At 30.3% G+C, this 23,094-nt stretch overlaps 2 protein-coding genes across 9 annotated transcripts in view; one reads left to right on the plus strand and one right to left on the minus strand.

Moving 5' to 3' along the window:
* Positions 1-7,944, plus strand: part of LOC126781062 (low-density lipoprotein receptor) — a 207,476-nt gene extending 199,532 nt beyond the window's left edge. For 4 of the 8 annotated variants that reach the window (XM_050505850.1, XM_050505841.1, XM_050505883.1 and 1 more), the window contains 4 exons: positions 2,771-2,854; positions 4,673-4,788; positions 5,480-5,638; positions 6,626-7,944. In XM_050505850.1, the coding sequence (XP_050361807.1) occupies positions 2,771-2,854; positions 4,673-4,788; positions 5,480-5,638; positions 6,626-6,670 (404 nt within the window). In that variant the 3' untranslated portion in view covers positions 6,671-7,944. Of the gene's footprint in view, positions 1-2,770; positions 2,855-3,250; positions 3,571-4,672; positions 4,789-5,479; positions 6,267-6,625 lie in introns of those variants that run through there. The other 4 variants (XM_050505875.1, XM_050505865.1, XR_007670609.1 and 1 more) reach the window with 3 other exon arrangements.
* Positions 7,945-8,795: 851 nt separating this feature from the next.
* On the minus strand, positions 8,796-16,120 carry LOC126781110 (queuine tRNA-ribosyltransferase accessory subunit 2). Its single transcript, XM_050505934.1, has 7 exons — positions 15,943-16,120; positions 15,429-15,697; positions 15,176-15,357; positions 14,440-14,609; positions 13,478-13,680; positions 12,555-12,680; positions 8,796-11,825 (listed from the first exon to the last, which is right to left on the minus strand). The coding sequence occupies exons 1-7, from the start codon at positions 16,057-16,059 to the stop codon at positions 11,588-11,590; spliced, it is 1,305 nt and encodes a 434-aa protein (XP_050361891.1). The 5' UTR covers positions 16,060-16,120; the 3' UTR covers positions 8,796-11,587.
* Positions 16,121-23,094: the final 6,974 nt, after the last annotated feature.

Consider the following 23,094-nt stretch of genomic DNA (forward strand, 5'->3'; position numbering starts at 1 on the left):
CACGCGTTCTTACCACTGGGCGATAATTTCGATTCACTCATTTAAAAATCTATATACGGCGATACACTGTTTTGATTCGTGTATCCTCTAAATGTTATCATTATCATATTCAACTTCGCATATAATTTTCTGACAGTACACGATCGTGGCTGCTATCCAGACTAGCTGTACTGATGTCCAATTTAACATCTGTGCAATTTCCAAACTTATGGCAGAATAAACGTTCAACTTTTAACCTGAATTTTACTCAAATTTTTACTTTACTCTAAACGAACAAATATTATTGGCGTTGAAGACGCAGCGCTATTGCTTATCAAAAGATGAAATTATGCAGCTCGAGATTTACATGAATTCAGAATTATACTGTTTCGAAGTGTTAGTTGATGAGTTACCGGCTATATAGAAAACCCTGCTTGTGACATATAAAATTAATAATAAAATTATACAGTAATAATTATATAAATTATTACTGTATAATATTATATAAACAATCATTACTTGATCGAAGATTCTACCACAAGAACCAGCAAGAAACTTTCGGTTTCTTGTTGGGTGAGTAGTTAAATTATAATTAATCAAATGGCATTGCGTCGTCACTGGGGTTTATCGGCAAGGATTGAACAATAGAAACCGACATTTCACGACACGGTGCATTGAATTAGTTGTAGAAAATATTTTCTTTATTACGCTTCGTCTAATAGGTATTGATTGGTTAATTATACTTATATATATTTTATATTATAACTAGATATGCAGTTTCACCTGCGTTTAATACTATATAATTATATAATCGATATATATGTTATATAAACAATTTGTTATATTTTTTTTTATATTGGTTGAACATCGATAGTTGAACGCTAATCTTAGGAACCAATAGTATCTGAATAATTATTAAGTTGGATAGTCCATTTTCTGGCTACATAAATTATATAACGTACCAACGATATCATGCTCTTCAGCTTCATAATATATATATATGTATGTAAATTCATAGGAAATAGATTTTTTTTCGATTTTGTAAAACAGAATGCCGACGTGGCGTATCAGTTGTTTGGAAAACGAGAGTGGAAAGTGTTGTCCTAGAAATTAATAAAGAACGGAAAGTTAAGAAATTATAACGTTCAGAAACGGTCACAAATTTTATGAATGAAAACATATGTTTATATTAGAACGTGTACATTTTTCCAACATATTTTTGGAAGTAATTAAAATTTCGACCAAAAAAAAAAAAAACGACATCCTTTAAAAAAAATGACGAAATTCCCAAAAAAAAAATAGACGAATTTCAACATCACGCGATCAAGGTAAAAATATCCCTGCGTGTTATAACCGTGTTTGTTACCTTGTAATGACACGTCATGCGATGACGCTACATCGTACGATATTTTCATCGTCATCATAGCATTTTTTAACACGATCTGTTTATTTCCATTAAATTCGTGTGTTTTGATAGGAATGTAACCATTCTCTTGTTTATCTGATAACGATTTGGCTTATTTAATTCGCTGGTCATTTTAAAACGTTATCTCACTTAATGCTATCGTAAACCACGTTATCTTTATAGTAATTGTAAATTATAGATTATTTTGATAAATAGTATCGTAGTATAAGTTATTGCATTGCGTTTACCAGAACTCGCTCAATTCTAAGGTGCATCAGTGTTTTTTCCTCTACAGCCAAATTATATTTCAACATAACTAGGTAAATTTTATTGGATTAAAACATTTATGTATTTTACGTTACTTTAAAGTTTAAAATATTACATTACACATGTAGCCAGGTAGTATTATCAATTATCAATTATCGAAAGCAGATAATAAATTTAATATCCACTTATCTTTTTTTATTTACAAACATCACAAGGGATATATTGCATAAAAAAAAAACGGAAATTCTTTGTACTTAAATTACTGTACAGCTTAGTTCTTCGACAATAAGACTCAATTTAGTAAATGGTAAAGTGACGTCACACATCACGCCACCTTTTGTTAGTCAATCATCGTGCGATTCGGCGCGGCGCTCAATATGTCTGTGGGCTCGACCTCGACTGATAAAATTAGAAGATATATCTACTGGTTACTAATTGGATACTAAAATTATTATGTTTAGGCGCCTGACTCTGCACGGGAATTGAAATATTACATACTGATTTTCTTATTTTTATAATAACAACTTTACGATATAACAATTTTCTCCGTTTAAATGGTCGCTTTTTCTAAACGCATGCCTTTTTATCGGACGCGTTCTTTTGATGTCTTCAATTTACATGGTACTAAAACGTATCTATAAAAGAAAGAAATTTTCTGTCATGAGCGTCTATATTTTTAAGAAATAGAATATTTATAAATGTCATATTTTGCCATTGTTTATTAAGAAAGCGCCAGGCCATTCGAAAAACAATCTAGTAGTATTTGGAACAGTTACAAGTCATTGTTGCTCCACGGATTGTAACAACGTTCGATATATTAAAAAAAAAAAATACGAATCGCTCGCCGGATCGCGCACAGTTAGCGTAACTGACAGGCGTTAGGAGGGAGAACCAGAGGGCGCTCACTCGTGCAGCGTGCGGTCGACGTGAAGTTAGCATGTCATTTCATTCAGTGTCGTGGCCAGTTGTATTTGTACGGAACGTATTTAAGTCCGACATAAACTAGTGTTATTTAACTTAAATCTATACGTGCTTTAACTAAATATAAAAACATTCCAAAACTACGTAAACATTAAACCAAGGATAATTTATAAGGTTATTTTATAATAATATCTACAGATACAATAAATCCTGAGCCGGAGGTGCATATATCTGCTAATGATTCAAAGAAATCTGTAGTAATTGAGGATAAACATAAACCCAGTGAGTATTTTATTGACCTATTCCAGTTTTCGCCAAATCCTTTCCTAACTACCCTGCATTTTTGGGTTGCGGGTCAAATTTGTGGCAACCGAGGTTAAGCAGTTGCAAATATTCATTAGTGATTTGACGTTTCACTTTTACTGTAAAAAGTTAATAAATTATTGTTAAATATGATTAATTTTGTGAAAGCTTCATGCTTCAAATTTGAGCCCTGGAATGCTAAACTAAATGGGTTTAATCATCATCATCAGATAAGATAAAGCTAGGTCATATATATTCGGGTGATTAATGGAATAAGGTACCAGTAACATTCATCGCTGTATATTAACAACTGTTCATTGTAAATGTTCCAATATCTGTGTGTCTTCAATATGGGATTCATTGACTGATTCACAGGGCATGCCAAACTCCTAGTTTCAAAAGTGATGAGTTGTTTTAAAAGTGAATAATTAAAAACGAAAAGTTTAACACATATGGTGAATTTAAAAAGAGAAGGGCTAGGCCTTCTCTTCAAGCTGGGCCGTGCTATTGCACTAAGTACGGATGCCCCAGAGGAACCGGAGGAAGCAACTACTACTACGGTCAACACTGAAGCTGAGCCAATGAAGGCTTACTGGGAAAGCGATAAAGAGGAATTGAACGAGAAAAACCAACCATTCATAGACTTGTTTCTTAAAGACGTCGCGTTAAATAGAATACCAGACACAACCGAGAAACCTGTGCAAGAATCTCATTATAGTTACGAAACGTTGAGACTAGTTTATTTGCCTGAAAATCTCAAAAACTTTGATCTAAAGGGTAAAGTATTGTTGTCATTATTAACACCAGTTTCATGCAAAAGATTAAATCATTAGGAAGACACACAGATTCTTCTTATACTATTGGGCATAATTAATCCATATCAAATAACTTTGTCGCTTTAAGCTAATAAATTCTCATAATGCTTTCATTAACTAACTGCGATTTATCGACTTGTATGATGTTTAAATAAAATTATAAAGGGATTATATTTTGAAAATATCTCGCAAATTCGCTTGATAATGTCGATTCAAATCATTAACATTCGGATAACAATTGTTGTGGGATGTTATTCATTGTTACCATTAATAATAAAGCGACGAACGCAAGTGAACGATGCGATACAATCACTTCATGTTTAAATTAACGAGTTCTTCCTGTCCTTTCTTGTTGTGCACTAAAACAAGTTTTATAAGTAACATTTTGAAAAATATTTTACATTCAAAGAGGTTAAGATATTTTGGTTAAGCACTCGGTCAGAGTTGGCACGTTTCATTGACAGCGTCTAAAAATACATAGTGGTTACATCGCCTACTTGATATCCTCTGCAATTTCATGCTCACGATTTTGGTTTAAATTTATGTATCCAACTAGTACGTGACCTCGAATCCAGTACTAACCAGAATCTTTTCTATTGTACTTAATTTTTACAGGAGAAACAAATGCTATTTTGAATAGAATATCTCATTAATTATATCTAATATATCGTGTAAAATTTTTAACATGTTTAATTACTTAACTATATTTATGTTTAAAGAATTACGTGTAAGTAGGTCTCTATGTTACGACATATCTATCGTTTTAACACACTCGCCTATAATGCTTGCTATGGTGACGGTTTTCTATGTCTCATTGTAAATAATCACTGTTTTCTCCGTGTGTTATGTATCTATGTATATTGTCTTTGATCTCATTAATAATTTTATTTTGTTTTTTGTTTATGATTATTTTTGAAATAGCTTTGAGATCAAAGAAACCGTTTGAATCATTGTTAATAATATTATCTTTTATCGTTTCCAGGTGTTCCTGAAACACCCAAAGCTGGTACAGGAATCTCGAGCAGTGGCCGTGACGCAAGCGTCGTTGCCGGGGTCGTTGTTGCAGTAATATCGGGAATTATTATACTTGCTGCTTTGGTACGTAATATTTCAAAGTAATATTAAAACTTAAAAAAATATATTTAACTATGCACTATAAGTTATGTCAGGTTCTAGAAAATTTCCTTATAGTTTTATTAAAAATTCGCTTAACGGCTTTCCTTGCAGAGGAAACTGTAAACAACGTTTTATTTAAAAAAAAATATTTTCCTTTAAAACCTCAACGAAGTCTTGATTATCTGTGCAATTCTATTTTCAAATTATATTATAACATACTAATATTATAATAACGTTTAATTTATAACGTTAATGACCCTAGAGGCCATACGAATAAAATATTCTGTGCGCATAACCGAAGCTAGCGATTGCATTCACTATGTCGTCCTTGAGAACGTGTTTCGAGTGAACCAGCGGTTACTTTCGTCTTGTCACATACTAATAAGCAGGTCGATGATTTATGAATTTGCGCGCGATAAAACTATTATAGCTGTTCAGTGGAACAATCTTATCTTTATCATTAAATATTTTTTTGGCTAATCTACTAGACCTCGTCGTATCCATCAAATATTCTTAAACTTCATTCAGAAAATTAATTAATCATGTCCAATTAACTAAGATTGATATCCTTTGAAATATATTTAAAGTTTTTTTATAATCAATATATTAAGATCGATTACATAGACAAATATAATTATAAATTTATCATGTAAAATTAATTCATCTTCAACAGATCGCGGTTGTAATGTACCGGCATTACGTACATCGTAATGTCACATCAATGAACTTCGACAACCCCGTGTATCGCAAAACTACAGAGAACCAGTTCTCCTTGGAGCAAAATGGGTACGCACCCGGCAGCAAACTATACCCCAGCACCGTCGGCGAAGAGGTGAGAGCTTTAACCGCTATGGAGTGCACGTTGAACATACAAAACAGCCTTAGATAAGTTGCTAGTATGAATAAAACTATCCCAAGACGCAGTGGTGTAAACGAAAGGAGTAGGCGACAGGATCTATTTCTGTTTAAAATTTATATTTATTCTATGCTCGGAAAATTATTTTTCAATATATCATAACTACTTTTTACATACAATGAAACTATACAACCCCTATATCTACTTATGGCCAAAATGTAAATAGTAAAAAAAAAAAAATATATTATTTAACTAGGTAAAAATAGTGAACGGTAAGGTCTGCCTAAGACATTTTAAATTTGATGTATTGTACTAGTCTTAATATATTCACTAGGATTTATTTTAAGGAATTTATAGAGGATATTTTGTTAGTGATAATTATGATCGTGGCGTCAAATTGTGCCAACGTTTTTACCGCATCAGTATTAAAATATAGTTGCCAAAGTTGGTATTTGATGGTAGATATAATATTGTACATAAAATAATAAGTTTATGTATATATTCTTTTCCGTAATTTGCGTAGTTATTTAGACAATTATTTAATACTGTACTGCTGAAATATTTATTTTTTCATGCGTTATCATACGAGGGCACTCATTTTTTGGTAAGTTGATCGATGAGTGGATTACGTTTTGTTTTTATATCTATAAAACTTGACGCGACGTTAAATAGCACACACAATAGCCATAATAAAAGTAACATTTGTATGCAGGATAAATAATAATTTCAATTAAAATATCGATGTAATTAAAATATCGATATAACTTAATTACTGGAAAAGCGAAACTACTGAGTTTCTTACCGGTTCTCTTCTTAGAATCTACACGACGAACCGGTCGTAATACTTTTATTTAAATCCTGTTACAGAAAGATTCAAAATGTGTGCAGTGCGTAAAATATTCTATACTACTTGAATAAAGTATATAATTTTTACTAAAAAAATATTTTTTTTATTTTTCGCAGGCCCAGGAACCTCTCAACACGCCTGGTACAAATGAGTTTGTATAGTGCAAGGTCAGGAAGTAAATATATTTGTATGTTTTTAAATGTGAAAAGAAAAATAAGGACATGTGATTCTCTGAAAAATAGTGTGAACCAGTGAGTGGGGACATGGCTAACATTATAGTGAACGTGACGTTAGCTTTAGTGCAGTGGAAATCGTGGAGCATAGGAACTGAGTTCCCACTGCTAACGAGTTTATCATTGATATGGATCTTAAAATTCCAACTTTATCGGTCAATATTACTCTAAAATTTCATCAATTTTGTAAAATCGGAAATCTTGCTTTTATATTACGTGTATCACATAATATTTTAGAAATTAGAAGATCAAGAAGAGTGTCAGCTATTGTTTATCTTTAATCTTTATATTTTTAGTGTTGCTATAACCAATGGGATTACATGTTAATCACTGACTGACATATCACATGTTCTCGATAATATAACCTGATAAATATTTTATTTCTAACACTTAACAATGATTTTTCACTTAATGTTATCCTATTTTATATAAAATACGTCAATTTAATGTGTAATTTTATTGGCTATTACGGAACAAACGCTTCTCGAAATTAAATTATTTCTTATATATATATGTTCCATTTATAAACATAATTTTAAACGCTTTCTAAATATTAATGAATTTCACGTTTATTCGAATTGAAGCTCATATCTATAAGTCAAATATTCTTCATTAGAAAATTTACATGACTTTCGAAAGGCAAGATTATACATAAAGATGTAGGAGAAAGTTACTTATTTAATGTTTTTTAATCTGTTTTATCTAGATAATAGAATTATTAATTTATTGGAATTATAAATGTTTTATGATATGTCTAATGTATATTGCATTAGCTGGTACTAGGCTATTTACTAAATCACTGTATTATGTGCCAATTCATAGATAAATCAATTACCGCCAAATGTACTAATTACACTCGATTGATATCTCATTTTAATATAATGAAAATTTATGTTTGTTGATATTTATATTGTTATAAATAAAAGCAGCTGTTTCAATATTACTTTATATATTTTATATAAAGGTTGTGTTATATGTATTTCTTTATTGGTAGCAAATTAGGCCTGAATTTGAAATATGAATTTCAAGCGAAATCCTGCCAAATCCCCTAAATTTACCTTAGTTTTTAATAAATATATTTGTAATGTAATACAATTACACAAGTTGATGCACATTTCATATGATATGCCTAGCTCAATAAGTGTCGTCACTAAATTTATTGTGTAAATATCGTCAATAAAATATTATGTAAAATGTGTTAATTTATTTATTTTGTTTACATCCAAATATATACTAAGCCCATGATAACAAATAACAAGAAAAAAAAATAACATTTCTTTCAAATGTAAAAAAAAAACAAGTTGTTCATTTAAATGAAACCTTAACAAGTAAACTTAATCTATATTATTTTATTACTAATTAAACTTAATTTAAATCACGCGGAATGTAGAACAAGAACACATGTTTATAAACAACTGCAATTAAATAAAAAATACAAGTTACATTATGAAACATTTTTTATCTGTCGATTGAAATGACAACAATTATTGGAATGGATATTTTTTTTCTATTATTTCAAAATTAGAATTTTTTCTAATTACAGTTACAAGCTTTAAATATCATTACACACACATATGTATCTATTTGTTTTTATAGTTTTGTGTCAATTTTAATGAAATTTAGTATCAAATGCTAAGAGTGTTTTTTTTATTTAAATAATCTAATTAATTTACGTATATTTTAATCATCGCACCTAGATCTTATACTAGAAATTATTAACTAGTTAAAACTAAAAGCGAACATGTTCATTTTACTTTAATACAAGCAAGCCATACACATAGACAAACAAACTGAATGAAATACATTTCAGATGAACGAGTTAGGAAATACGAAATTGCGATAAAAAAAAATCATCGTAATGGCTACTTAACCATAACTATTATCTTAGTTTTTAATTCAAAACAACATTGATGTGGGATTCGCATTAGTCATTCATGAGTCACGAAATATTTATCATTCCTTAACGATTCAAGTCTGTAATCGGAAGAGTATCATATTTTTAGCGTATCTTTGTTTTATTTTTAATTATAACAAAAAAAAAACTGGGCTAAAAATAAAATCTATGTTTATTCATATGATATGGCTATTAAATAAAATTTAAAGTAAAAATTTTTATATTATCAGACAATATTTGGTTTTATAGTGGTTTCATGAGTTATTTATTGTTTCTTCCTTTCCGACTGCAGGTGCTTTAGGTCGTGACAAAATATTTTAATAACCTCATAAAGTACTAGGCGCGCAGAACACAGCGTAAGGTCGCACCAGTGCAGTGAAGAGGCAAGAAGATCACATCTAACACTATTTCTTGTCGCAGTTTAAAGCGCAAGCGTTTAGCGGTTTAATATTAGCCCAATTTTATTTGCTGCTATTTATATATACTACGAATCGTATATTTTAATATGTCGTGTTATAAAAAACATTTCGAAGCTTACTTCCCCCACTCGTTATGGATCCTACTAAGCGCTTTATACGCTCGAAAGCCACGAACGTGTAGATCAAAATATTATATAAAGGTGTAAGCGCCGATTGAAAGATCTTACACTACAGACAACACTATTGGATCTCATGATACGGATAGATGATATTAAACGACAACAAGAAGCTAAATTTGCTTCGTCGGAATTATCCATAAATGAAATATCTAGCATAAACGATGAAATTAAGGACACGGTAATCCATCTATCCAGCAAATTATGACTATGTCTTGAGTCACTTAAAATAATCTTCAGCAGGAGAACAACTTTTTAAAAAGTCATATTATGATTCGAGTCGAAATTAGAACACAACAGAATAAAAATGGCGATCTACCATGGAAATTAGCATTCCAATGACTTGTTCTGAAAACAAGGAAAGTCTAGTCGAACTCACGAAAAAATTGGTACAGTTATTAGGGTCCCTATCTGGGACTCCGACATACAAGATATGTTTATTATTATTATTGAGCTAAACAAGGATATGTTTTAAAATAATCTGCGGTCATATTATTTTAAACTTTTTTTTACACATGTGACATTATCATTGAAAATTAATTTAAATAATAAAAAAGCATGATCGCTTATGAAACTCGAAGGAATATATTATTATTTAACAGAACTTACACAGCAAATGTTCAAAGAGTATAAGGAACAAAGGAAAGTAATAAATTGTGTGCAATGTTTATTTTTCTTCTGGTAATTCCACTTTCAAAATAAGCATTGAAAGACGTTTATACATTATGCAAAGATATCGTGGGTAAATGTTACCAGAATAAGTGGTACAAATAAAACTAGAAAACAAGTTAATAACAGCCCAAAATTTTGGAAGTCAATACTTCGTACGTATGAGGTATGATATTTGGCTAAAATTGCATCCATCCGAATCGAACGAATCACTAAACAAAAAAAAAACAGTTGATGTCTTTTAAATTTATATAAATTAATCGTATACTATACAAATAAATCGTTATTTGGTTAAGTCAGGAATCACAGCTCTTGTATTAAAGTTGTTAATGATAACTAAATCCTAAAGATCACATTTTGATATTATGTTTGGGTTAGTAAATTATTTAAACTAAATAAAACGTTTTAAAATACCTATCGACATATACACGAAAAAACTCATTCATCATAAAAGACGTTACAATATTCCTGAACGACAGCGCACATGTTATCTCTTCTGACAGATTTTAAATGCAAAAGAGTTGAAACAGCAGGAGTCCATTTCATATATGCACTCGACAATTCTGCATTCCAAATTTGAATTAAGCCTTTTTTTTAATTAACAATACTGTCAATCATATGCGGAATTAAATTTGCTGAATGGAATGTATGGTCTTATGATTTAATTTTTTTTTTTTTTACTATCAAGTAAAAGTCTGAGTTAGTTTGATTATTTGAACTATAAATCCTGTTTTGGTGAACGTTTTAATAATATTATGGATTTAAAAACAATATTTCAATAAGTTGACGAGACACGAATTTAACTAATTTTAAACAATCCCATAACGGGTACAGAAAAAAAATTTATAAAACACTCCACAAGTTGCGTCAAAGCAAGTTTGAAACGAACATTCGAAAAATATCGCCCTCACATCAGGGGTCAAATTTCCTGTTGCGTTTGTTTCTTAATAACAAAATTCCTTGAATTACTTTTATAAGGTACATTTCAATGTAATATCACTTGGGAGTTCATTAACATTAGCTTAATATATGTACATGAATATGCCGATTCGTTTTATGTTAAGATTTTATTGATTTCTGAAATCTCATTCTTATCAATTATATTGAACTAAACAACATGCTCACGATATTTTAATTAAACAAAATGTATTCGTATTGGTTATTGAAAACCATAACCCTGTTAAGATAAAGTAGAATATACTTAGAATTACTAGAGGTTAGAACGCGTGAATCTTAACCGATGATCGTGGGTTCAAACCCGGGCAAGCACCACTGAATATTCATGTGCTTAATTTGTGCTTATAATTCATCTCGTGCTTGACGGTGAAGGGAAACATCGTGAGGAAACCTGCATGTGTCTATTTTCATTGAAATTCTGCCACATGTGTGTGCTAACCCGCATTGGAGCAGCGTGGCGGAATAAGCTCCAAACCTTCTCCTCAAAATGGAGAGGAGGCCTTAGCCCAGCAGTGGGACATTAACAGGCTTTTACAATGAACACATATATATATATATATTACTTCACAGTAAAACAGTTTTTTTGGTAAGAACAGCATAATGTAAACGAACTCTTATTAAGAAAAACTACTTATATATAAATACATCAAATGTTTTCAAAACTAAAATTATCTATTCAACATAAAAACAAAATACAATAATTACAAGGCGGAACTTCTAATAAAACTATTTAATTAAAATTATTACTATCTAAACCGCTATTAAGTACATCACTCACACGTATCTTCTTGTTTTTCTGAAACGTATGTTTGTCTATAACTTCGTTTAAGCCCTTATATCGATCTGGCGCGAATTTTTTCAACATTTCACACTGCTTCGTTATATGCTGTTTGTATAAAGCAAACGTATTCGAGGCTATGTGTTTACGAGCGTAATAGAACATCTGGTCGAAATGGTGAAGATTGTGACTGTGAAAAAAATAAAATAAAACGATTACTTTATATTTCTTAAATTATTATTGACTATAGAATGTATATATATATATTTGATTCCATTATTACAATGAGTAAAATTAAGTACACTTGTGCATGAACATGTCTGTTTGTCCCGAGTCTGGGTGTAATTATCTATATAAGTATGTATTTACAAAAAATAAATAAATAGTATATGTAGTATATCAGTTGTCTGGTTTCCATAGTACAAGCTATGTACAAGCTTAAGTTGGGATCAGACGGCCGTGTGTGAAAAATGTCCCAGGATATTATTATTATAATTATTGCGCATCAAGTCTGTGCAAAATTTCTACTAAATTAACACTTTCAAAATCAGTGTGATGTTAAATAAAACATTTTAATGTTATAATTTTTGTAAACAATAAAATTCTTATCGAAATAAATGAGAGTAAAAAGTCTTGTATAGTAAATATTGTAGATTTCCAGAATTATTTTCATAAAAAAAGGATTGTCGGTTGCATTCTTTGTAGTATTAGTATACGACTAACTATATTGCTATAGGTAAAGTTCCAATATTTAAAATTTTAATTAATTTTACATCATCATTTATTATTAAATATTATTGCACAAATCATTTTTAAAAATTCATCTAAAGCACGTTCAATTTAATTTAAAGTTAAACTAGTAATATGTCATGTACCTTTTTTAATTAATCTTATTTCAAATACTCATCGAAAAACTTACATGCTCAATAAAACAGACGCCAACATTTCACGAGTATTTAATAAATGACGAATGTAAGCTCGGGTATGTTTCTTGCACGCTAAACATTCACAGTCTTGCAAAATAGGTGTGAAATCTTCCTTATATCTGAAATTATTGGGAATATAATCATTTATTTATTTATTATGTAAAACATATAAAACTTATTACATTCAATATTATTATACTGAAAATAGTTTAAAGGAGGATCCAAATTTTGGTCCAACCTTAGTCCGTTCAGAGTAATGCTTTATTAAATATGTCATTTTAAGTAATAGCCAAATAATACTTTTTTCCCGCAGGTAATCCATATTAGTACCAAGTAATGAGTAAAGTTCATAAAAATCCTAGCATCATCTTTTATATTATAATAAAAAATAAGTCGTAACTTATATTTTTTTAAAAAAAAAACATATTTCATAGATTTAAATAATATATAGAATTAAAAAATAGCAATTTTTTGAATTTTTAAAAATAATTTATATATATATAAAAAGATCTTTTTGCCAGATAACCCATATAAAGTAAGGACCTTGTAATGTTGAATCACACGAAAACAAACAAGGGCTGAGCAGCTTTTCAATAGTAATAGAGATAAAAAAACTTTAAATTTACATTTTCCATGCAATATGCTCTAGCTCTGGTACATTATACACTACAAACAGTTCTTAAAAAATACATTTTTATTTATAATATCACACTATTCCATTTAACATAATATCCACTTGTTTGACTTATCACAAGCATTGCTGACATTTAAAACGCTATTTTTTCACGAATCCATAATGAATGCCATATATTATTATTTATATAAGATATCGATCAGTCGTTTATTTCTCTTTACCTCTCCTGACAGTGGAATAGACTATTGCGTATTATGTTTTACTATTTAATATTATGCTTACCTCGGATCAATCATGTCCAATAAGTACATTGTATCATTATCCTTAGTAACATCTAAATTCAGCTTCAATGCGACACCAGCATTGGTCAGCTTTACTGGATAAGTACCATCAAATAAGTCCCAACCATATTCAATAGCAGATAATATAACTGTTGGGTTCCAACACCCTTCTATTATGTGAACTAAATTTTCTGGGAATACAGTCTGTAAATAAAAAAAAAAATAATAATTACTAAAAAATATTATAAATTTGTAGTTATTTCATTATTTGTATTTTGTATTTAGTGAAGTAATAGATAGTATATGTCCCACTTTCGGAGAAAGACCGGCTTTACTCTTAACGAGAAGGTATGGAGCTTTTTTTCCTCACTCTACCCAATTGCGAGTTGGTGAATACATAATATGGATGTGGCAGAATTTCAGGCACATGTAAGTTCCCTCATAATATTGTCTGCCACTGCCGAGATTAGGATGTATTATAAACACATATTAAGGTATGTTTTGCATTTGCATAATAACTAGGAATTACCAACTAATTGGAGCAGCGTGGTGGAATAAGCTCCAAACCTTCTACTCAAAAAGGGAGAGGAGGCCTTAGCCCAGCAGTGGGTCATTAACAGGCTGTTACTGTTACTGTACCAACTAATTGTATTGTTTAAATATATATATAATATTTCTTTAGTTATACTTAGCCAAATTTTAAATTATTTTAATCTTTGTTTTATCTTTCCTAAATAAAAACGACTTTTATACAATTTTTATTAACTTGTCTTTTTATTATGACGAGCCAGTTGGCGTGGTTAGTAGATACTTTCCTTTCACGCCGAAGGTTGTTGGTTCTATTCCCACCCAGGACAGACATTTGTGTGCATATTATTTAATTTAATTGTTACCATTCTGGAAATCTTACATTTTTAATTACATTATATAAGACTAAGATACTGAGGTCAATAATTTACTCACACCAACTTTATAGAAAACTTCATTTAATGTCTTTATATTTAGATCCATTGACTCGACAGTGCCATTTGTGATACCTTCTAGAGCAATTCCGCCTAAGATATCAACATGTTTCAAAACATTTTGTACACATTCATCAAATTTTTTCGGATTTGTTGCACCAACAATTACACCTGAAAAATTAAATAAAAATACTTAATTACATTTTCTATTCCTGAACATACTAGATATGATAAAATTGGTTATTCTTCTCAACTTCGCAAACTTTACAGAAAATGAAAGTTCACCAGGATCAAAACGAGGATGACTTCTTTTAAGACAAATGTTTCAATTGGTACTACATTAATTTGTTATTTTTTTTTTATTTGAATGATTTTATTTGAATCACAAAGTCATAAGTTACATTAAAAATTTTAGAGAGTAAATTTTAGAGAAAGTTTTAAGTTAACTATAATTGTTTAAAGATGATATGACCAATAGGAAACCTAGAGATTTTATGTCGTAATTACTTTTAAATCTTTTCAAATCATACAAATGAAACTTTTTATATTCAGACACACTCATTTTATTCAACCCTATTTAATGATTTATAAACGGTGTACAACAATAGTGTATTTCATTGTACCTATCTTGACATTGCTTTTATAAGAAAAGTAAAATAAATTACGGGTATATTCCTGTCAAATCTTATAGACAAAGCAAAATACATCATATTGATTTATAACAACAACATACAAACCAACAAGAGTACTGTTTTGTAGATTCTTGGCAGCTTTATAACGATCTACGCATTCAACGAACATTTGATTTGTTCTGTTTACAGCCTTCGATACCCTCTTAGAGCCTTCATTGAGAGACGTCCGACCATCTGCAATCGCCAAAATTATGTCTGGTTTGAAAACTTCCATAACATCCATATATCTGTAAATTCATTTTTATCCTAAAAGTACAATTTTTACTTATTTTATAAACATTTTTAATTTTGAAAATACCTATTAGCTGATAACATTTTTTTTCCATTTTTTGTCCACAGTGGCACTTTATTAGGTTCAAAGTGTCCAGACGGTGTTACTTCAGACAAATTATTTAATGTTGCACACGTCACATGTTCCGGCAAACCAGCAAACTTTGCTACTCCATCATTCTGTACTTTGACACCACTTTCTAGTTGTATCGAATTGGAAAGAGGTACCCATAAAAGTTTAGGACTGGAAAATACCCGTGACAGTACATCTGATGTTAAATGAACAACACTTCCACCCTAAAAAATTAAAGCATTCAAGAATTATTGAAAAATACTCTTATTTATTATTTTATAGATATTAAGCATGTTATTTATCCTTATTGTAATCATCTTAATTTAGAATATTTTTTTAAGTGTGAAAATTGGCGAATTCTAAGGATGAAAACCACGTGGTTACCCGTATACCGAATTACGATGACATTGGTTTTAAAAAACGAATTGACTTGTAATGTTAAACAAAATTAACATATTTTATGTCATACCTGGGTAAAAAGTGCAGAAGTTGGAGTTTCAATAACAGCGCCAGGAAACTTGAGAAAACCCGTTAAGTTTCCAATACGTTCACCACCACACCCCTTTTGCTTAACCATAAAATGCATTATAAAATTATAGAGTTAACTTAAATTATGTAGTAATTTACAAAATATTCATTAATTTAAATTTTTTCTTAACATATAACAACAACAAATTCGGAATCGGAAACTATATTAAGGCAATTGAATTGACTGTCAAGTGTCAATGTCAAATTTGTGTAGTAATATGCAGTTCAGAATTTAACAAAAATGAAAAACTAACACGGGCGCTGTGTTTTAAGTTAACTGCTCTTTTTATACCTATTAATAATCTTTTTGATTGAACCCTAAAATTAACGATATGATTTTCAAAAAACATCATTATTATAATTAACATTCTGGATTAGTTAGAACAAATACATGTAATATGTATTTGTTGTACGATGTGATAAAGCGAAAAAACATACATATCGACTATTACAAGCTAAACTTTTTTTAATGTTTGAACTTTAAACGAATCCATGTAAACAAATTATAAGTGAAAAGATTTTTTTTTAACTTTTAAATATATTTTTTGTACAAAAATTAAGAATAGAATTAACTGCCTCTTAGAAACTACTTTATAACGTTGCAAAAATTTAGGCCCTGGATTTAAATATCTGTTGGAGATAATAAAAAAGTGTTATGTTTTCCTGTCAATAGACTCAATAACTAAGAGCCCGAAAAAGCTTCAAAAAGTGGGTTGATTATTATACATTTGATTCGGAAAACATAGTTATATGATTCTACTGAACTCTCCGATAGTATCGGATGGTTGTGATGTGTTTGCGCAGGCACTTGTCCAGTATAATATTTCCTACGCAGATGTTTTTCGTCATCTTTAGTCTGAAAATGGGCTCCATAGCCGAATATTTTGGTCACAATGTGTCCACATTACCGTCAAATTTTAAAATACACAAATAGAAGAAATATTTTATGTTTAGTTAACGTTTTCGATTATTTTGTAATAAGCTTAAATACATAACAATAAGATCATTAGTTATTGAAATTATTTCAAAATACAAAATTTAACGCTTTGATAAATATTAAAAGGCAGATGTAATCATTCTATCATCTACTAACAATTAATTATTGCAATAGCATCAAACCCTCTTTTATGTAGAAGGGTTGTTCACCCCTCAAAGCTTTATTGTCTCAGTGAATATTACCCGAAGTAATAAGACCTAATATTAATTAAGTTTATTTATTTAATACCGAGAAAACTTGAATATGTCGAGATTACTACATTGAAATATTCATCTAAGAATCTTTTGTTTGTATTTCCAAAAGCTTTATTTTTCGAAAAGGGATAGAATGTTAATTACGTCATATATGGTTTATTTATATTTAATTAGGCATTTATTAAATTTATAATATTAATAAGGTTGAATGCGGTGGTATTAAAGTAATAATATCATGCAGTATTTTGAACCGCATGTGCCTGTTACGTTAATAAATAATCTGTACATTCAGAATTACGAACAGTGCAGGGCAAACTTGGGTCTTAAGTCCTGCGAACGCTTATTATATAGATATGTAATTAAATAGAGGAAGGTAGTGTTTATTTTGTATCTACTTATATTACATTACATATAAAATTGTAACTAATAATAACTATGAGCCACCACGGTAAATGACCATGGTAATTGGTCACCCACGCCGCTAGATATTGGCATTGTAAGAAATATTGACCATCTCTTACATCGCTAATACGTCACCAACCTTGGGAGCTAAGGCGCTATGTCCCTCGTGCGTGTATTTACACTAGCTCACTCATCCTTCAAACCAGAATACAACAAAACTAAGATCTAATGGTTTGACGGAATGTCTGATGAGTAAGAGGTACCTACCAAGACGAGGTTCGTAAAGTTCTTCCAACAAGTAAAATGTGATTATTAAATCAGTAATAAAATGTAGGTCCAGCCGGTATGCTTTTGCCTTGGGGATGCTTTTGGTTTAGCTGGGATGGTTTCCCGCTACCATATTTACATTTATTTAGTATTTGTTATAAAATGTTTGCCATAATTATGTTTGGACGATAGGTTGGCTATTCGATAGTGGTTCGTTTTGGACCAGATGAGATCATCAAATGTTGCATACACATTGCATGGGGCCAGAAATGGGCAGATACGGTACCTAAATGAATGAATGATCGAATGAATGATAATGAATGAATATTTTTATTTAAGGCTATATAAGTTGCTCATATTATAACATACCTAAGTTATAGTGCATAGAATAAAATTACAGATTACAAAATTATAAAAATAAAAAGTTAAATTAGATTAAAATCAATTTAAAATTAAGATTCTATTATATCAAATAAAATTAAATCCTATCAAATTTTGTTTTTTCATTTGTTTAATACCTTCTCTCCGGCATCGGTACTGCAACATATCTATCATAACAAAACAATGTTTTAAATGCTAATACTTCAAGACAAATTTACGATGAAGTCGAAAGAAATGTCGAACAAGTAATAAGAAATAAAAAAAAACCTTTTCAATCAAGAAATGCTAATATTTCCAACATTTTAATTTAAATTAAGATACAAACAGACACTCGAAATAAATTATCATACTTACCTTTAGGAAGCTTCCTCGTTCGAAGTAAGACATAAAAGTATGTTAACAAATTCAATCTGTCTATTAAATAACATAAAGCTCTATGTGAAAATATACATTAAAAAAAATTTACTTTCAATGTAATTGACCTCATAATATGGAGCATATTACCGAAATATCTGCATAAAATCCTACAAATATTCATAAAAAAACTGCGCTTTTCGTATAGGTCTCGTAATAACAGTTTATTCTTGATTTTTAATATAGCTCGGGGTCGTTGGCTTGCAAAACAATATACAAAGACATCGAAACAAAGGCGTTACGCCATGTATTCTCATAAAGTCCAGCTTTTTATGCATAAGAATTAATTAGTATGAGTCAGCGTAGGATTTCATATAGTCTGGAATAATATTTAGTATGCTACGGGGGTCTAGGAGAAACTCGGTATTATAACTTTTTCACATGAGCAGGCGTGGTCATGCGCCCCGGCGCGTTGGTGCATTAATGCCATATAAAACTTAATGCAAGCTTGCATGCGGGCCACTCGTGTCCGTAACGAGCCTTGTCAAAGATTATTGTAATTATTATTTGATTGTTAATGTCTTGCTAAACATATATTATGTTTTATTGAGTAGAAATTGAATGTCATGATTTTAAAAAGGAAACGATGAGACATTAAAAAAATTGTAAGTGAACGTAATTGGAAAAGAAATTATATTTGATAAAATTCATAATTTATTTGTGGAGCCAAATTTAAAAAAAAAAAAGTGAAAAAAATCGTTAAAAAGAGGAAAAAAAACATTGTTAAAATATGTATTCGTGTATCGAATGCAAATCTAACCACGCTCACGGCGGCTCGTATCTTATATTATATACAAATTACTTGCATGTATAAGCATTGTAACACCTTCCGTTTGTTCTTTATTCTATGACGGTAACTCTTCCAGCTAAAAGTCTGAAAGCCTTTTGTGCCGGCTTGGAAATCTAGAGCTACTTGCAAAGCGCACTCACCTATGTACATATTGCGATTTACATTTGCATAAGAAACGCTTAACGATTCCTCGGCACAAAACTTAATTAAAGATCTATTATTAACCGAAATATGAATATGCAAACTTCAAAAAGGTTGTATATGTTTACAAAAATTGTTTCTTTTATTTAAATTATTTCTAAGTATTATAAAAATGTCAAGCCAAAATTTTATTAATGAATTAAATGGCATACGATTATAATTAAATAAGTATAAATTATATAATCGAATAACGATGATAGCTTGCTGGCTGGTACAAATAAAAAAAGATAACTTTAAATTTTTCACAGGTTTGTCATGTACATTGTTATTTTTGTCTCATTTGTTGTATTAAATGAAGTCGGCTTAATGTTTTTTTGTTAGCATATAAACGGACTAAGTGGGCTGTTTACACGTAATGTAATCGAATTGCAATATCATTAAAGCACTCAGCTAAGCTAGCTTATTAGTTTCATTATTATTATATGTATCAATACATTTAATTGGGTCATAATCGTCATTAGATCCTATTGAAAATAATCAGCAAAAAACATAGTCTTCTCTACTAATTTATATGTTAATTAAATGCAATTAAGTTCATTACTGAGTGTGCCGCGATGACCCATTGGTTAGAAGACGTGCTCCGCGGTAAAAGAAAACATCGTAAGGAAACCTACATGCGCGGGATAAAAATATGCCAATCCGAATCCAAATTGGTACAGCGTAATGGAGTAAGCTCTAAATCTTTTCATAAAAAGGAGAGGAGACCGTAGCCCGGCAGTGGGACATTGACAGGTTGTTACTTTACTTTGAACTTTTTTTTATTAAACTTGCATGAAAATCAACGTAACTCCACGCTTTTATCATCTATATAATATCTTCTGGATCGATTTCGGCCAATCTCAAGAGAGCTAACTGCGCAGGATTTATTAAAGTACACACTTCCAACTTCCAAATTCTGAGCTGCTACTGAGAATTTTCGACAGAAAAACTCAATAACTTCTTATTGGCCCAGACTGGGATGTAACCCAGGACCTCGGGATCTGCGGCCTTATATCTAGCCACTAGACTAACGAGACAGTCATCATCTATGTAGCCTTTTATTGGGTAAGTAATAATAAAATCCTTATTGATCAATATTTTTTAACATGAGGTTTATATTAAAATGCTATAACTGTATCGTGAGAATGTTTAAAGTCTCACGTAACAATTTTCGTTAGAGAAAGAATGATCTGCAACAAAAAGTACAATTTCAACTTCGTTATAAAGGAATAAAGTAGCGTTCTTAATTTGAAATTGATATTAGTTGGCCGTATTCGAAATACAAAAGTTTCAGTCCGGTTGAATGTTCAGTGAATCCCCCAGTCACCTTAATCCAAGTAACTGGATGGTTTGACAATGGACCCAAATTATACAGATGGGAATTAATCAGTAGAGCTTGCAACGACTGTTTCACTAAGTTAAATCATAGACTAAAGGCTATATCCCGGATAAAGACTTACATTTCGAAGTGAATAGAAGAAGATTAATATTGTATACCAATGTTTAGTTACAAAGGGGTGCTACTTCCTCTTGTGCTATCATTAGTTATCTTGTCTGTCTAGTTCATACATTTATTAAATTAGCATTATAATGTTTAATTAGTGGAATTATATATTCGTACAGAATATATTTATATATAAAACGTTTATGTCGTAATACATACATGGTGAAGACCGTATAACATCCGTTTTTGAGTTTATCGCGTTCAGACAGACATACGCGACAGGCTTTATTCTATAATATTATATACCTAGTGATAATCATAGATACTATTTATTTAAATGTGCTCTGTAAAATAAAACAAAAATGATTTAAAGTTACTATAAATATACTTAATATTTTAAATAAATTAAAGCGCATGCATATTTTATTTGATAAAATTGAAATGTTTTTATGTAGTTTTCTATATTCTTACTTAAACGTTTCATAATATATATACAAACATGTTGCAATCAAATTTAACGACCACAAGACAAAACAAAAACATTCATTATCACTCCGATTTAAAACCTTCCAAGAGCTAAAGAAAAATTCTAAAAATCCCTCTCGTTGAATTTAATATTTTATGAACATAAAGATTTATAGCTTAAGACTTTGTATCGAGAGGATAAGTAAAACGTTTTCCAAAAATATCTTTATTTTTATTCAGACTTTATAAAAATTCTGTTTGTTATCTTACATTTTGATTAATCTAGCGACGTATATATCCTGCAAATCTTCATATTTCGCCACCTAAGCTCAGATATTAAATTGGGAAGTCGAAATGGGTCAGGTATATCAAATAAATTCAGATTGAACATAATGCGAGTCGACATTACATTGGATGGCAGGCTATCGCTCTTTGCGATAGCCGTCCAAAGTTCCAAATTTAAATTCTTTTTTTAGTTAGAATTTTATTTATATATCAACCAAACTGATTGTGAGACATTTTTCTTGTAAATATTCAAAATAAATTACAATATCCCGCCATACATATACTTTAATAATTTCTTACTTGATAAATTTTGTATCAAGACTAACTTAGGAATCGAGAATAATAAAGATCAAAAACAGTCTAGGAATACAACTGGCACGTGTATGCCAGTGAATAAGTTGCAAACAAAAAAGCAGAGAAGGTAATTAAAATTGTAAGTCTGAAGTAAAACCAGGCGGCCACATCAAACGATTAAAATTAATAATACAAAGGCACAGACAACATGTGCATGGAGCCTTGATATTGTAAATAAAAGTAATAGTAATCTCCATACACTTACGTTACTGGTGGTAGAGCTTTGTGCAAGCTCGTCTGGGTAGGTACCACCCACTTATCAGATATTCTACCGCAAAACAGCAGTACTTGTTATTGTTGTGTTCCGGTTTGAAGTGTGAGTGAGCCAGTGTAATTACAGGCACAAGGGACATAAAATCTTAGTTCCCAAGGTTGGTGGCGCATTGGCTATATAAGCGATGGGTGACATTTCTTACAATGCCAATGTCTAAAATGGGCGTTTGGTGACCACTTACCATCAGGTGGCCGATATGCTCGTCCACCTTCCTATTCTATATAAAAAAAACGTATCACTTTTTTATGTAAAATTGTTAGTTTTTTTATATTTTATATAAATGAATATTATCAAGGCTCATTTTTTAGGGAATAACTAATATTACTATTCACCCCCCAATTAAGTAAAGCTTGTTTTAGGAGAAGTGACGACATCGCAAGGCAGCCAGTAAGTCATTGCGTTATTAAGGTTTTTTTGTAGATACGCCATTTGCTTGAAGCTCAATCAAGATCTCAATTGTTTTGTATTTACATATCTATGTTAGGTGACAAGTAATGTGTCTTAAGGTAAAGTCGAGGTATATTTTACAGTAAATATCTATTAAGGTCTTGTTATATTTTTTTCTAAACTTTGTTTGTAAAACTATTTATATTCATTTGAAATAATTAAAATGCAACTCAATTATATAGACGTTACATATAAAAAA

The sequence above is a fragment of the Nymphalis io genome, chromosome 1 (genome assembly GCF_905147045.1).
Source record: "Nymphalis io chromosome 1, ilAglIoxx1.1, whole genome shotgun sequence".
NCBI lineage: Eukaryota > Metazoa > Arthropoda > Insecta > Lepidoptera > Nymphalidae > Nymphalis > Nymphalis io.

Bases quoted from the DNA above. Each gene is read 5' to 3' on its own strand.
- LOC126781110 (XM_050505934.1), bottom strand. From the start codon at position 16,059: ATGCATTTTATGGTTAAGCAAAAGGGGTGTGGTGGTGAACGTATTGGA. The intron at 15,358-15,428 runs GTATTTTCAAAA...ATGAATTTACAG, and splicing joins AAAATGTTATCAGCTAATAG to ATATATGGATGTTATGGAAG. The intron at 12,681-13,477 runs GTAAGCATAATA...CAATAATTTCAG, and splicing joins TTGGACATGATTGATCCGAG to ATATAAGGAAGATTTCACAC.